The sequence below is a fragment of the Pollicipes pollicipes genome, unplaced genomic scaffold, assembly GCF_011947565.3.
Source record: "Pollicipes pollicipes isolate AB1234 unplaced genomic scaffold, Ppol_2.1 Scaffold_4740;HRSCAF=5597_pilon_pilon_pilon, whole genome shotgun sequence".
Lineage (NCBI taxonomy): Eukaryota > Metazoa > Arthropoda > Thecostraca > Pollicipedomorpha > Pollicipedidae > Pollicipes > Pollicipes pollicipes.
Genome location: NW_023596545.1, coordinates 1,962,510 through 1,976,997, shown reverse-complemented (window position 1 = coordinate 1,976,997; position 14,488 = coordinate 1,962,510). Strand labels below are relative to the sequence as shown.

At 53.7% G+C, this 14,488-nt stretch overlaps 1 protein-coding gene across 1 annotated transcript in view; it reads right to left on the bottom strand.

Annotated features, from left to right (window-relative positions):
• Window positions 1-9,534, bottom strand: part of LOC119098866 (sushi, von Willebrand factor type A, EGF and pentraxin domain-containing protein 1) — a 39,165-nt gene extending 29,631 nt beyond the window's left edge. The window contains exons 1-2 of the mRNA XM_037221911.1: window positions 9,375-9,534; window positions 1,803-1,982 (exon numbers count right to left, since the gene is read on the bottom strand). Coding sequence (XP_037077806.1) covers window positions 1,803-1,982; window positions 9,375-9,417 — 223 coding nt within the window. The 5' untranslated portion in view covers window positions 9,418-9,534. The remainder of the gene's footprint in view (window positions 1-1,802; window positions 1,983-9,374) is intronic.
• Window positions 9,535-14,488: the final 4,954 nt, after the last annotated feature.

Genomic DNA, 14,488 nt, shown 5'->3' with positions numbered 1-14,488 from the left:
AGGATCAGAGCTCACGTTGAGCAGTGCTTGTGTGAGCCCTGACCCCTACCACCCGATCACGCAATTCCATGTCAACGGCAGCATTTGGTGGTGAAAGCTTAGCGTGCCGCACTGCTCGGCACGGTCCGTCCTACCCTCTGATGTCAACTGACCTTCAGCGCGACCACCGCCACCGGCCGCAGGTCACACCTGTCAAGGGCCAACAGCGAGCGCCCTAAAGCGACTCGAACCCACCCCGCCACGGGTGGGTGGATCGGAAGGCAGACGCTCTAACCACGTGGGCCACTGGGACGGCTTTGACGGACGTGGACGGACGGACAGTTGGCATTACTTGCAACCGACAGAGCTCCAGTAAAAAGGCGCCACTCCTGGAGACCGCCTCCGTCAGCTGAAGGTTAGCGCGTGAATTGGGACCGGCGGCAGCGGCCGGCACGCGCCGCCGAGCAAGTGTCACCGAGCGCCGCGGGCGAGTCCATTACGCCGGACGGGTCCATTCGAGGCGGCCGGTGGCCAGTGGCCGGCGCGGCCCGGTGACGGCGGAAACTGGCAACGTCAATTTCTCATTAGGCGCCGGCTGGCTGCGGCCGGCACAGAAAGCCAGCGAGCCGGCGCGACCGCCGCCTCTCGGCTGCCGCAGATAGCGGTGGCGGAGCGCCGCGCCGCCGCCGCCGCCGCCGACGACGACGACGACGCCGCCATATGCTCGGCGGAGGCTAATGAGGAGATGAGGAGACAACTGGGCAACGCTCCCAGCGGAATGTTTGTACACTGATAAAGGATGCAGGCTGATTTACGGCAAAAGCGCGACGCCAGATGGTCCAGGTTTGTTCTAATTGTGTCGGTATCATGCAGAAGTTTCCGGCTAAATTTACCAGTCCAAACGAAGCCGCACGTAGTCCACCAGGCTTTGGCAGTGTAAGAGATGAGCGATAAGCTAGCATGCGTAGTAGTGTGCATATTCTGAATAGAACACCAGATAATCATAGTTACTTTGCAGAGGTGCCACAAACGAAGACACAACACGAGTGGGTGCCCGCGCGTGCACGCCTCAAGCACCTTCGACGCGGTAAGCCAGTGTTGTCGCGGTTTTGGCGGTCAGTTATCAATGGGACACCTCATCATAGATGCAACAGTCCCGTTCACATCGGATAGGCTGTGAACGGTAGCACTATGAAGGGATATGAAATCCAGACCTTCACGGCACGAGAAAGCGCGATGTGAAAGGGGTTTGACGGTCTTATGGTCGGTGAGGTGGGCTGCTTGTTCCAGGGCTGTTCCAGGGTTGGAGGTAAAGGGAGAAAACGGAGGAACACAATGCTTAAGTATATTGTATATAATAAGTATAAGTATATACCTTGCATACAGTATCTCTCGGGCATTATGGGTTTTACATATTTGTATCTGTGCTTTAATGCCAGCTAGTTCTGAGCGGGAACGCCACAAGTGGCCACTTTATTCTTGGATCCACCAATCGTCGGGCAATGAGAAAAATGAAGCAAAGGGAATGACTATCCTTTACTCACATTACCTCAAGACTGAGGTTGTGTAGGCACTTTGTACGTGAACCCAGCCACAACTGTCTGTATTTCTAGGATGTTTGGTTGATACAGATGAATTCTTGTCACCGGCGAGTAATAGCAAAAATTAACGTTTGGAAGCATTTCGAGAACATTTTTTATATACGAGCCCGGAGCGGGAGCTTTCTAATACCTTGCGAACAATCCCAGTGCCCCTCCCCTCCCACCCTACCACTATCGCCATCCCCAGCAGACCGCCCCGCGACCCCGGCACTCAACACTCACCGCAGAACGGAATGCCGGCCGGCGCCCACGTGCTGTTGCCTTGGCACTCCTTCCTGGCCGGTCCGAGCAGCTCGAAGCCGCGGTCGCACGTGTACGTGGCGACCGTGCCGACTCCGATGGCGTCCGTCGAGAACGTGACCGTGCTGTGCGCCGGCGCTCCCGGAAATCCGCACCCGCAGGCTGAAACGGCGACACGGGGCGCTGTCAGTGGGCGTACAGCCGGCTGGGTGGCTATCGCCAGCGCCTGCGGACCGGGCTGTTGGCTGAAGTTTGTTGCTCATTGGACATGAATTGAAGCGTGAAAGGAGCTTGACGGCATATGAACATTGGTTAGGTGGTGCCTTCAAGTACTAACGCCTCACCATCTGCGCTGGAAAGCGTTGGCAGAAGGGATGGACACTTCTGGATAAGCTTCCCCTCATTATCACACAGAGTTGGGTGGTTGTTAAGTGCCGTGCGAACGTCCACAACACCGGAGAACTGTTGGCTCCGCTTAGCGTGAGCGTGACTACGTTTTGGCACTCCGCAAAACGGGAGCGTTTTTCACGCGACCGCAGGCGGTCCGCACTGTGCACAATAAACACGCAATCCGACCCGAGCGTGGCCAGCGACACGTTGGTCCGTAGCGAGTGACACACATGGTGCGCGTGCATTGTGAACGATTTTCCACGCCGTCACTGCCGTGGTGTGGACCTGAGGCAGCTTGCTGACCGCATTAACGCCATATTACCGACGGTGGCGCCGACAGAGGGTTCACGGCCATTGGCAGTGGTTATGACTTCGACGTTGAAGTGAACACCACTTGGCTAACCCCCACCAAATTGTGCGCAAGCGATACAAATAAGGAGCCGTGCGTGATCGGATTCAACTAGTGGTCCTCCCGTCCTCGGCGGATTTGAAGGAGGCCCTGCCGAGCACTTCTCGTGCAGTGAACAAGCTGGTGCCGGTGAAAGTGGAGCAAAAACCGGACCGGACGTCAGCACCAGCGGGCCACGCGGTTTTTGCCCAGCTCTAGCCTGTTAGCTGTGTGTTCAGAGGCAGGCACCCTAGCGCCAGTATTGCCACAATGCGGCAACTGAAAGTGCAGAAATACGAATAACCTTGCGGTAGGCGTACTTCAGATCAATCATAGATAAGCCCTTACCCTTTGAATAAGTCCCTGGTCAATGCTCTAAAAGTTCGCATTAGCACCATGATATATCCACATGACGTAGGTTTTCAACATATGTTGTCTTAAAGTGTGTGCGGCACGCAGCAAACTTAGAATATATTTATGTCACAAACCGGCACCAGTGCAAGGCATCATCACTTACCTAGGCAAAACAAGGAAAGGGTGCATAGTTTAAGAGCGATATGAATGCAAGTGATCGGCCTCTACGTCCGTTTCAAATAATTTATTATTTATGCATTCAACTTTTTACCAACTATAATGATATGAAAATTCGAAAAAAAACAGCCTAACGTAGACGAGATATTAGCCTGTCGTGTGAAACATGTTATAGCTAGCCTTTTTGAGCTTTTTCTCTCCCCAATATCGTCGTTATCAGTCAACGAAAGGACAACAAATGTCCCATAAGACAATGAGTGCAATGATCACTCTTCCTGTATGGCTTCACATTAACAGATGTTGAGCTAGGTATGATTTTGAAGTGCTTGGCTGTCGCCTTTATTCGGCAAGCAGTGTGGATTTCTTTGCTGTCTTTAGATCACTTCCGACATCAACCATAGTAAGCATAAGTGAACTTGCAGAAAAACAGACAGAGACAGGAAAGGGAAAAGGAAGAGGGGAGAAAGAGAGAGCGAGAGAGAGAACGAGAGAGAGAGGGAGGGAGGGAGAGAGGGAGGGAGGGAGGGAGGGAGGAGGGAAGGAGAGAAGGGAGACGTAGAGATAGAGAAGAGAAAAGCTTTGTCACGCACCACGCTGATGACTCTCGCCGCGGCGCATGACCGTTCTCTTTTCTTCTCATTAGTAGCTCTCCCTCGGGCATCTGGCCTGGTCAGCAGCCGCCTTAGTGCACTTATGGTCGGCTTGGTACTAGCTGATCAAACCTGTTATGCTGTGTGTTTCATGTGCTGGCCCAAGCAAAATATTTCGTCCCTCGATAAATTCGCTCATGTAAATAGCTCAATAAAAGATGACCAAAATATTAACAGAAGGTGATGGCCCTAACTCAATTTAAGCAGCTGCAAACAAATCTACGTTATTTGACTTTTGGTATTCGGTATTAACTGACATAGTTGCGTATCAATGACATGTTCTTTGTGACCATTCCCTTTCGTTCAAGTTATTGTAATATTACAGTCATTGTATACATATGTTGTCTTAAAAGTCATTCTGTCCAAGCTTGCTGATATTCACTTCACGTCCGTCAGCGCGCAGAAGCGTATTTTCAAATCCACTCTTCGCTGAGCATCGGCTCACAGGCGAGGGGTGGTGACGCCGCCCGACCAGTCCGTGGTCATACGGGCGCAGGCGAGCGGTGGTGACGCCGCCCCGACCAGTCCGTGGTCATACGGACGCAGGCGAGCGGTGGTGACGCCGTCCGACCAGTCCGTGGTCATACGGGCGCAGGCGAGCGGTGGTGACGCCGCCCGACCAGTCCGTGGTCATACGGGCGCAGGCGAGCGGTGGTGACGCCGCCCGACCAGTCCGTGGTCATACGGGCGCAGTCGGCAGCGGACACCTGCCGCCGGTGGTCATTAGAGCTGCCGAAAAACTCGGCCGGCGTGCGTGTAGCGCCGCGGCCGGGGTGCGAACGGGCGCCGCGCCGCCGCCGCCGCCGCGCCAGATGACGCCGCGCGCCACCAACGCGGAAACGGCGCGGCGACGCGACAGCTGTGCGCTCGTTCACTGACCCATTGGAGCTGGCTTGCCAGCGGCGGCGGCGGCGGCGGCGGTGGCCCTCTCACGGCGCCGGTGTGAAGCTCGCTACGGCCCGCTGCGGGGAACCGCGCAGACTGGGGCAGCGGTCCCGAGGCGGGGCACGGGACACTCCGGGGTACTCAGGCTCAGCACGGCGCGCTGACGGTGCGAATGGGGCACTTGATGCCGTCAGACGCGGTAGGCGACGCTGTCACTTCACCGCGGCGTCGCGAGCCGAGCGCGGAATACGCCGTCACTGGCAGCGCGGTGTTTTGAAGCGCTGGCAATCGAACCCTTCCTCCGTTCAATCGAAGTGTGCCATCCATCAAAGGCCTCATAGCCGGGGGTGGGCCTCAGACAGTCCCGGACGGCCTCGCCCAGGAGGCGTCGGCCCGCTATGAGGTTACGGGAACTGTAATGGACCCCAGCTGCTGCCACCGCTCGGCCCGAGGAGCCAGCACCGCTACGCCGGTGCGGAGGACTGCACTCCCACGTTCGCATCTGGCGCCGGTGAGGCTTTGGCGGCGGCTCGTTATCGCATCGCCCCGAGGTCGTAGCAAGCCTGCCGAGGACAGCCGGTAGGCGTGGCGTGTCAGGCGCGTGGCCGCGCGGAGGAGCGCGCAGCCGTCCACTCGAACTCGCGTCTCGTGCGCGTGCCTTCCGACTGCGGGACGGGTGGGCCCTCTCGTGCCGGGACGGAGTGCGGCTGCCAGGGAGCTCGATGCGAGGACATCGTTTATATGACGGGGAAAACTGGCCGTGAAGAGGCGTGACACGGATCGATGTCGGGATGTGGGAAAAGGCGATGACGGAGAGTCTCCCGGAGAAGAATGGCGGTCACTGACCGCGCTGACGAGCAGAGGCAGCTGCCGTGGCATATGGTGTCAAGGTGTATGGCTGAGCCCCAGTGGCTGGCTCACACAAAACAAACAGAGTCTCGGGGCGATGACCGAGTGTAGAATGAGTACGGCTTGTTGGCTTCGACGACAAACACATATAAGTGTTTGGTTGCGACTGTAGGATTTCGCTTTAAAAGACGTGATAATTCGGGTTTTCCTCACGACGAAGTTCGGAACCCTTGATTAGCGTGACGCAGATGTCCCAACCGAAATCCTATTGGGGTGTCCAGATTACCTGGCTTACATTTACTTTAATTCACAATTGCCAGAACTTCAGAGTGCATTCGCCTCTGCACGAAACAATGCGACCAGCATGTCGGAGGAGTCGCCAGCGTTTGCAAGGTGCGCAGAACGATTAACGGCCTCTCCTCAGGCCAGAGCAGCCGACGGCTCATGCGTCGGGGTGGAGCGATCGACCGTGTCGAGTGGGAGTGACCGTCCGTCGTCGCCATCGGCTACAGCGAGCGAATTGCTTCGTGCACGGGCTCAGCGACCGACCACAGCCGCTCCAGGCTTGTACGGAGCATGCAATTTTAGACCGCGATGAGGCACCGTCTGTGAGAGCGGTGGTGGAGTTGGAGGAAGCGCATTTCCGCTGACACCATCACAAGGTCAACAGTACTCCGCACCGCCGTGCCGGTATGGCATCAACGAGGGTGGATGCCAACATCAACAAGGGTGGATGCCAACACCAACAAAGGTAGATACCAACGTCAACAAGGGTAGATACCAACATCAACAAGGGTAGATACCAACATCAACAAGGGTAGATACCAACATCAACAAGGGTAAATACCAACATCAACAAGCGTTAATGCCTGCCACTCGTGTGCCGAGGGAGAGTGAACCCAGTGCTAACCCCAGCGCTAAACACCCCACAAGTAAAAACCTCTGACGAAGCCCCCATGTAGACTGAAGTGACACAACTGCTATTTGGCAAGGTTTGCGACGCAGTCCCATCATCCCTTCCGCCGATTGTACAGGAAAAGCAGGCGAACAGAACCCCTGACTGAGGCTGAAGGACGTTCAATGCACTGTCCAATCCACCGTGGGAAGAATTCAGCGTAGAGTCGCGCCCACCTCTAGCTGCTGCGTGTACCCCACCCCCACCCCCCCGTGACCACGCCGCGACGGTGCGGCGTCAACAAGCGTAGATGCCAACATCAACAAGGGTAGATACCAACATCAACAAGCGTAGATGCCGACATCGACAAGCATTAAGGCCGGCCGCTCGTGTGCCGAGGGCGAGTGAGCCCAGTGCTGAGGTCGGACGCCGGGCGCGCAGATGGGCTGGAGGGAGTGGGGTGGTGCGGGCGGAACAGAAGGTCGGGCTCCGGGCCAGGGCATCGACCGATCCCGCACCCACTCGCACCAGGCGTGCATGGCCCAAACAGACATGGCACAAAGCCCGCTTTGCTGAATCGCAGGCTGGCGACTGGTTCAAAGGCAGGAGTAAGCATCATTGGTCCATATTTTGGTATACCTGTGGAGGTGTCATGCCTGTTCTAAGCCTGGTAGGAATGACACTGTGCCTAGATCCTGACTGCTTAAGCCCTTCTCAGTTTGCATCGCTGTCCAGTTTTTGCATCCGCGAAAATGTAGAAAGCGAGCTTACGTTTCTAACCAAGTTTGTTTCACGACTGCGATGGAATACCACAGAGAACCTCACTCTCGGGACAGTTTGTACCCTTTAAAAACCTACCATAAAGAGACAATCTGCACATAAAGAACAAAATTACCTGTGCAGGATAGCTTAATTTCCTTCCGATTCTCATCAACTCTGACAAAATCAGCCGACCGTTACTCCAAAAAAGAGCTAGCCTTTTTGTGGCGACAGGCTCGGTTGTTCTGTCCGCAAATTCAATCCCCAGATGGTCGCGCACCTAAAGCCGAATGAGCGCCACCAGTGTCTCGCAGGCGGCAGCTAATCCGACGCGCATTCGTCGCGTCTCGGCACTCGCACAAACACAACAGACGGCGCTGCCGGCGTGGCCAATCGCAAGAGGAACGAACTCCAGCCGCGGGCCAGGCAACGGTTCGTTGACACGGCCGCGGGCGGCAGCCCCTCAGCTTCGGGGGAGAGGGGCGCCAACCCTGCGGCGGTCCCTCCTGGATCGAGCGGGCGTCGCCAAACAGGCACACCAGGACGGGTGTCACAGCAGCTGAAGTAGCTTGCCTCGCACCAACCGGTCCGGCCCACTCCCAGACTCGGGGAACCGGCCCGCGCCGAGGCTCGTGGAGCGGCCCGTGCCGAGGCTCGGGGGCCGGCCCATGCCGAGGCCCGGGGACCGGCCCGCGCCGAGGCTCGGGGACCGGCCCGCGCCGAGGCTCGGGGACCGGCCCGCGCCGAGGCTCGGGGACCGGCCCGTGCCGAGGCTCGTGGACCGCCCGCGCCGAGACCCGAGGACCGGCCCGCGCCGAGGCTCGGGACCGGCCCCGCCGAGGCCCGGGGATCGCCCGCGCCGAGGCTCGGGGACCGGCCCGCCCGAGACCGGGGAGCGGCCCGCGCCGAGGCTCGGGACGGCCGCGCCCTCCGGCCCGCGTAGCGTTGGCCGAGCCCCGGCGTTGTTTACCGACTGGTGCCAGTCGGCATGTGCCGAGGCAGGCTGGACAAGTAACGACTGCCAGCTAATGACGCCACGCTGGCCCGGCCGGACGGACGCGGGCGCGACCCCGCGCGACCCGCGTCGCGCTCGCTCATGGCCGTTTCTGGTGTCGCGCGCAGCCCGGCTGACCACCTTCGCGCCTTTTCACACCGCCCTCGATCCCAGGCGTGTCGCTAGATAAGCACTGGCGACTGAAAGTGTAGAGTATAAAACCGGTCACCTCAATGGTTTTGAAGAAGTGAGTATTAAAATAACATAATCGAGCGATGGCTCAGGCAAATCTGCAGCATTGCGTAATGAGAAGACTACATCCAAAGAAAAGGGGGTATGATGCCTTGTCTGTTGTGTCACGCATTGTCGTTGCTCGAAGCTATTGCACGACTTATTCTGAAGGGTTCAAATCTTCGAGGTGAAATGAAGCTAGTTCTTATCTTGTGGTCCATAAGTATGAATTGTCGGCACTTTTTACCGACATAAATAAATAACTACGTCAAAACGCATCATATTTTTCGCTTAAAACAGCATGCTCAGGAACTAACAGTTGTTCAAGTTTCATTAACCCGCGTCACGTCACTTAATGTCTCGCACTAACGACAAGGCAGAATGTCGGTACAGATAGACATCCATCTAAAAGAGAATACCATGACAGACAGCCATCAACGGCATGAAATGAGCTGACGTCAAGTTCACAAAAATATGGTGGATTTGATAGTTTCAATCAGCAATCAACGAACTGGGAGGGAGGGAATAAGGGAAACTCGCCAAGTTTCCGAACTAACCTTGAAATCGTTCCAGGTAGCCTCACAGTGGCCCAACATGCAGTAATCGTGCTGCTGGGTACTCAGGGGATGCTACTTCGCAGCTGTTCATCATACCCGAAAGCACGTTGTTCACTTCTAAATGATTTGCCAGGATTTACCGTTTGATGTAGTCCGCTGGTCTATGACAATAACAGGTGCGCGCAGAAGCCACTTTGCTAGTGAACAACGCCGAGCAATTCGCTAACGACGCGGCGATTGTGCAGCAAACAGCTGACAACGTCAACTCTTTGCGGCCCTGAACTGTAGGTCTTTCCAAAGAACGAGTTTTTCGCTACCGCCGTGTTCAACGCTTCAGTTACATTTCAGCAGGCACTAGGTCGTTGTCAGTGCACTGGGGCATCGTGTCAAAACTGGGCCAGCGTGCTGAGCGCCGGTGAACTCACCTAGACCGACCAGCGCGGTCACCAGCGCCGCCTGGACCAGCATGGCTCTGTGCTGGCGCTGCGCGCGCTCCGAGGTCTGCGCTGTGCGCCTCCGGGCTCGACTGGCGTGCGGTGCTCCTGTGCGGCTCCCTCCGTCTGCGCTCACGTGCACGCCGCGCGACGGCCGCCGCTCGAGTGAGGCCAGCGGCGAGGCGAGGCGAGGCGAGGACCGACGCCGCGGCGTCGGCAGAGAGGCCGGCGGAGAGAGCGGCGGCGGCTAGCGGTACGCGGCGTCACGTGGCTCCGACCCGGTACCGTTGGGCCGGCGCGGCCCGGGTCACGTGACGGCCGCCTCCCGGCCAGCAGGTGAGGCCTGGAGGCAGAGTAATTCCTCTGCGCGTACAGTGGCAAGATGAAGGCGGGACGAGGGCGGATGAGGGCAAGGATACTAGAGTAAAAAAGCGGAAGACTGGGCGAAGGCAAGTAGTTTGGAATGCTAGTGGAGTGAAGAAAACAACCAGTTTTTAAAGAAAGAAACAAACGCCTTTAAGTCCTTAAGCGCATGTAACGATTTTCAGTAATGATGTTTGAAGAAGCAAATTTGAAAAAAGTATTTGTAACTTGCACAAATAAAGAGAATCTGGTGTTTGAAAAACGCTACTACCAAACAGCATATAACAAGATATCGACCTTGAATATATCAGGTCGGATGTGCCGCCAGGGCTGATGTCGTGTTCTACCAAATAAACCTGCCGAAGCCAGGTGTTGCAGAACAAGGTGATCAACCACAATGGATGCAGAACAACCCGAATGCTGCTACATCAGCAGGCAGAGTGCGCTGCGCTGATCCAATTACCAGCATTGCTTCCACGTTTGGGAGTGCCGCTACAGGCGCTTTCATGTTTAGAAGCACCATTTCTCTTTGATGGGTTTCTGCGTTAAAGACAAAACTTTGCAGAGTCGTCGTAGTACAAAGGATGCATGCTTGGTGAAAAGAAGAACAGCATATGGAAGTGGTACAAAATAGCATGTCTTCATTAACAAAAGAATCTTTCGGGCGTACCTAATTCTCTTAAGCAGTGATTGAGTGACTGCTTGTAAGCAGAGCGTGGATATGGGGCTTGGGCGTGGTTAGGGACTGAAGGTGGACGAATAAGTGGAACACTACGACATGTGGTAAACATGTAATGCTACATGTGTGCACTGATTGTTGCGTAGCATATGCGACGCCACATCGCATGCACACGCCACGCCGCACACATTGCACACGCCATATGACGTGTGTGAAATGATCATACCTGTACTGATGGTCAATGCTGCTGCTTCCTGAAAATTGATGCGACAGCATGACCTGGGATTGTATCCTCATCCATTGCAGTCCTAATAACTTAGATTAGCGTGCTGCCCCAGTTTGAATAAACGCAGTTAAAAACACGAATATTCTCAGCGTGTTTTTGATCCTGCTTGACCTCCAGCCCCTAAATCATTTTTACTTACCTGAAGGAAACTGCTATAAATCAAGCTATGTTAAAAATGTTGCTGCTGTCTATCACCCTGGCTTATTTTCATGAACTGGCATATGTATTACTCACTACGCGTTGACCTAATACACAATCTGACCAATTTGCGGTGTAGGGTTGCAATAACTTAAGGTTAGTTTTCTTAATAATCGTGGAGCACATTGACCATCGAGTTAATGCATACGCTACTTTCAGGCACTGGTGCTCAGCTTGGTTTGGTAATTAGCACATCGCAGCACTATAAGCATAAAAACATAAGCATACACCGATCACAGCACATTAGACAATAACTTCGATTTGATATGAATTATGACGTAATATGTGACCTTCACTTGTCCTTGGCTTGTTGTGATTGGAATATGTGTTCTGCATCGTATGAACTGCTGCAGTCGTTTGCTGTTTAATCGCCGGAACCTATTCCAAAGACAGTCAAATAAAGAAACAATAGTCGCAGAATCCCGAAGGTAGATAAATATCTCAGCAAGTGCCAGGACGATGGCAAGAAAGATCTTACGTTTATCCTCGCATCTAAAAAAATCCTCGCACTAACAAAGGTACAGGAATCTCTCACGCTGCAATTTCTAAAAGCGCTGTTGGGTGGTTTGTGGTATTTTTTTATGTTTACGTTATCTATTCCCACACCATCTTCAGCTTACGAATAGGTGGGTAGTACTGAAACACACATGCATCTGAAGTGAAAAGTTACTGTTATTTTTGTCAGCCCGATTCTGCCATATGCCATAAGCCATTACCGTTAGACATGATCCTGCTCCTGCCCATCCGATTTTTGGACCTTTTTGGATTTTTGACCCAGTTAGGTCCCTGCCTAAACACGCTTGCGTGGAAAGTGCGACTAACATTGCCCACTTTGAGCACTCGAAGAAGGTTAGAGTCGTTCTACCGCAAAGGAGGGCTTGAGCTAAAATCGAGCCATTAAACAGACTACAGCAGAAGCCAGACGACGTTTTCTCTGTGAGATTTCCTCGCGACTTCACTGCTTTTTTGGCTGAGCGTGATGAGCACGTCAGCAGATGCTGTCCGATGTCAGCGCCAGATCCCGGCTCGGATGCTGCCAAACCAGCTGTCCAGGCGGACTGGTGAGCAGGAGGCACGCAGCTCACATGATGCGGACAACTGTTGCGTCCCACAAAGCACCATCCATCAACCGCTCGGACCAGACAGCGGCGAGGCCACGGCCGCCGCGCAGAACAGATGTCCTGCGCGGAACGGCGCGGACGCATTCCTCCGGGTTTAACGGTGCTGTGCGGGGTTAGTTGGCTGGAGGCACAGAATTCACATGCGAACAGCGCGCTGCGCGTGAACGCCTCTTCGTGCGCCCCGCTATGACGTCATCAGCTGACCTGACCGCTTACACGCAACGTCCTGGTGACAGGATGCACCAGGAAGCCTTGCCAGAGCTTACATTTTTAATGTGTCCAATATTCACCAGTGCGGCGCTTGGCGCGGCGTGAGAAGAGCGAGGCGGTTCGACTAAGAGTCGCCTGTTGTCATGCAGAGGACTCGAAAAGATCAGCTAATGGAGTAACACCTCTGCCAGCCAACTCCAATGGGTTTGACTAACACGTTGGAAGGCCTGCCTGTAGGTAATGGGTAGAGGCCCATCTGATGTGGCGTTTGCATGCTGGTGACCAAAGTAGCTTTACTGAAGTTTGCACTCCATATGGGCCCGGTCAAACTTGGCATTTACAATGGAAGGCATCGATGAATTTGCAAAGCTTCTTTTTATTGTGACAGGGCACTTTCAGGATGTGGATATCTTTGACGCATATTAGTCCTAACAAACAGAGCCATGATTATGACCCGACCAGTCTTAAGGGTGATCAGATTCCGCGACAACGTCTCCCTCAGCTTAGGCCTCAGCGTCTTGCAGTCGAGAGTGGTCTCAAAAGCCTAACACCAGCATAACATCTGCGCTTTCCATGTCGGATACCAGCTTACGTTATGTCGGAGAGCTTTGAGACTTATAAGCTGTAAGCGGGGGGGGGGGGGGAAGGTGAGGAGGGTGATGCGTTAATCACCTTCACATTCAATATACAGTTGGTTTCATATTTTCATCTGCCCTGATTACTCTGGCATCAGTCCAACCCAATATAATCCAATTTCCCTTGAACGGGACGACCCCAGGTCTGCCCACGCAAACGTGACAATTCGCAACAAATCGACCTGTAATCCTCTTGTTGCTACCACACTGGGCTGATGAGAACTGAGATCGGCTTCAACACGCGCCCGGGTGGCCGGTTGGATACCCCTCGCTCGCATGAAGGGTCAATTTAAACCCTCTAATATCTCAGGAGCTAAGAGAGCTAGAGACACTAGATTTTCATGGTGTGCTGGTCTGTGCCTAAACTCACTCAGGTCAAAGTTTGAGATCCCTAGATTATGACCTCCGGTTCAAATAAGGTCAAACAAGGTCAATCTCCAGGTTGGTGTGTCCCAAAGTGTCCCCAGAACCTAGATACCTGTTCTAAGTAAAAGGTCACATGATCATTTAAGTGATCTTATTTGAACTGTCAAAAGTCATGGTGACCAAAATCATACACGACTGCTTTGAGTTTCACATTTGAGAAAGCGACGAAGATCACACCATGCAGTATGCTCCCCAAAAAATGTTGATTTGGGTCATTTTAGGTGAGCGACTTGTTCTGACCTTTCAAAAGTGTGTGGAAGATGCATAATGCAGTTCCTGTTATCAATAAATTCGAAATGAGCACCAGAAACTACCCCATACAGCAAGCCATAGAGAACTAAAAAAGATTGGCTTTGAACTTGGTCTGACCTTCATGACGTACCTTAGGTCAATGAAATTTGTTCGTTCAATTGTTGCGTGGCCTAAAAAAGTATCTCAGAGATGTATGGTCCCGTCTAACACACCGTTGTTGCTTCAGATTGAACAATTTCTTAAAAGCTGGCTTTGCAGAATTCGTAGCCTGACTTTGGCCTGCCGTAGTTCAGCGACCTTACAAGATACGCCTAAAAGTTTAATATCAAACGATCCGCTATTCACTTGTTTACAGCTATGCAAAATTTAGCGCGACTGCGCCGCGCCGTTCGGAAACCATTCTGGAGAAACCTTCGAGAGGAGGTTCAGTTTAACCCCCGCCCCGAGGGCGTGTTAAGTCATGCTTTTCAGTGTTTTCTCAGATGAAAAAATTACATTTCCACGTTAATGAAATGGAGCATGTATAATGTTGATCATACCACAGTAATCAAACAGCTCGTTTGTAAGTGGCTCATAACAAAACGGAGTAACTATAAATGACTGCATTTCTTGCTGCTGAAATCTGCATGGATCTGCCATTAGTGGCTCAAAGTTATGAATTTCTAGAAGCATTGGCATGCAGGAACGGGCAGCCTGGTTTGAAAATTTCATCATTGTCCACGCAAGAAGCACTCGTTTGGCCTAAGTTGGTCGGGTCGGCAGCCATTTGCTTAAACACGGATATGAACGGAACACGGCTGGAGGACATACGTAACTCTGCGGAATAAATAAGTAGTGCGTTGCTACCCAGGCCGGTTTCTGCAGTTCCGTTGCGTCTGGCGGCCAATGTCAGAACAGCTGACCTACTTTCCTGTTGCTGAATATGTGATCTGTAG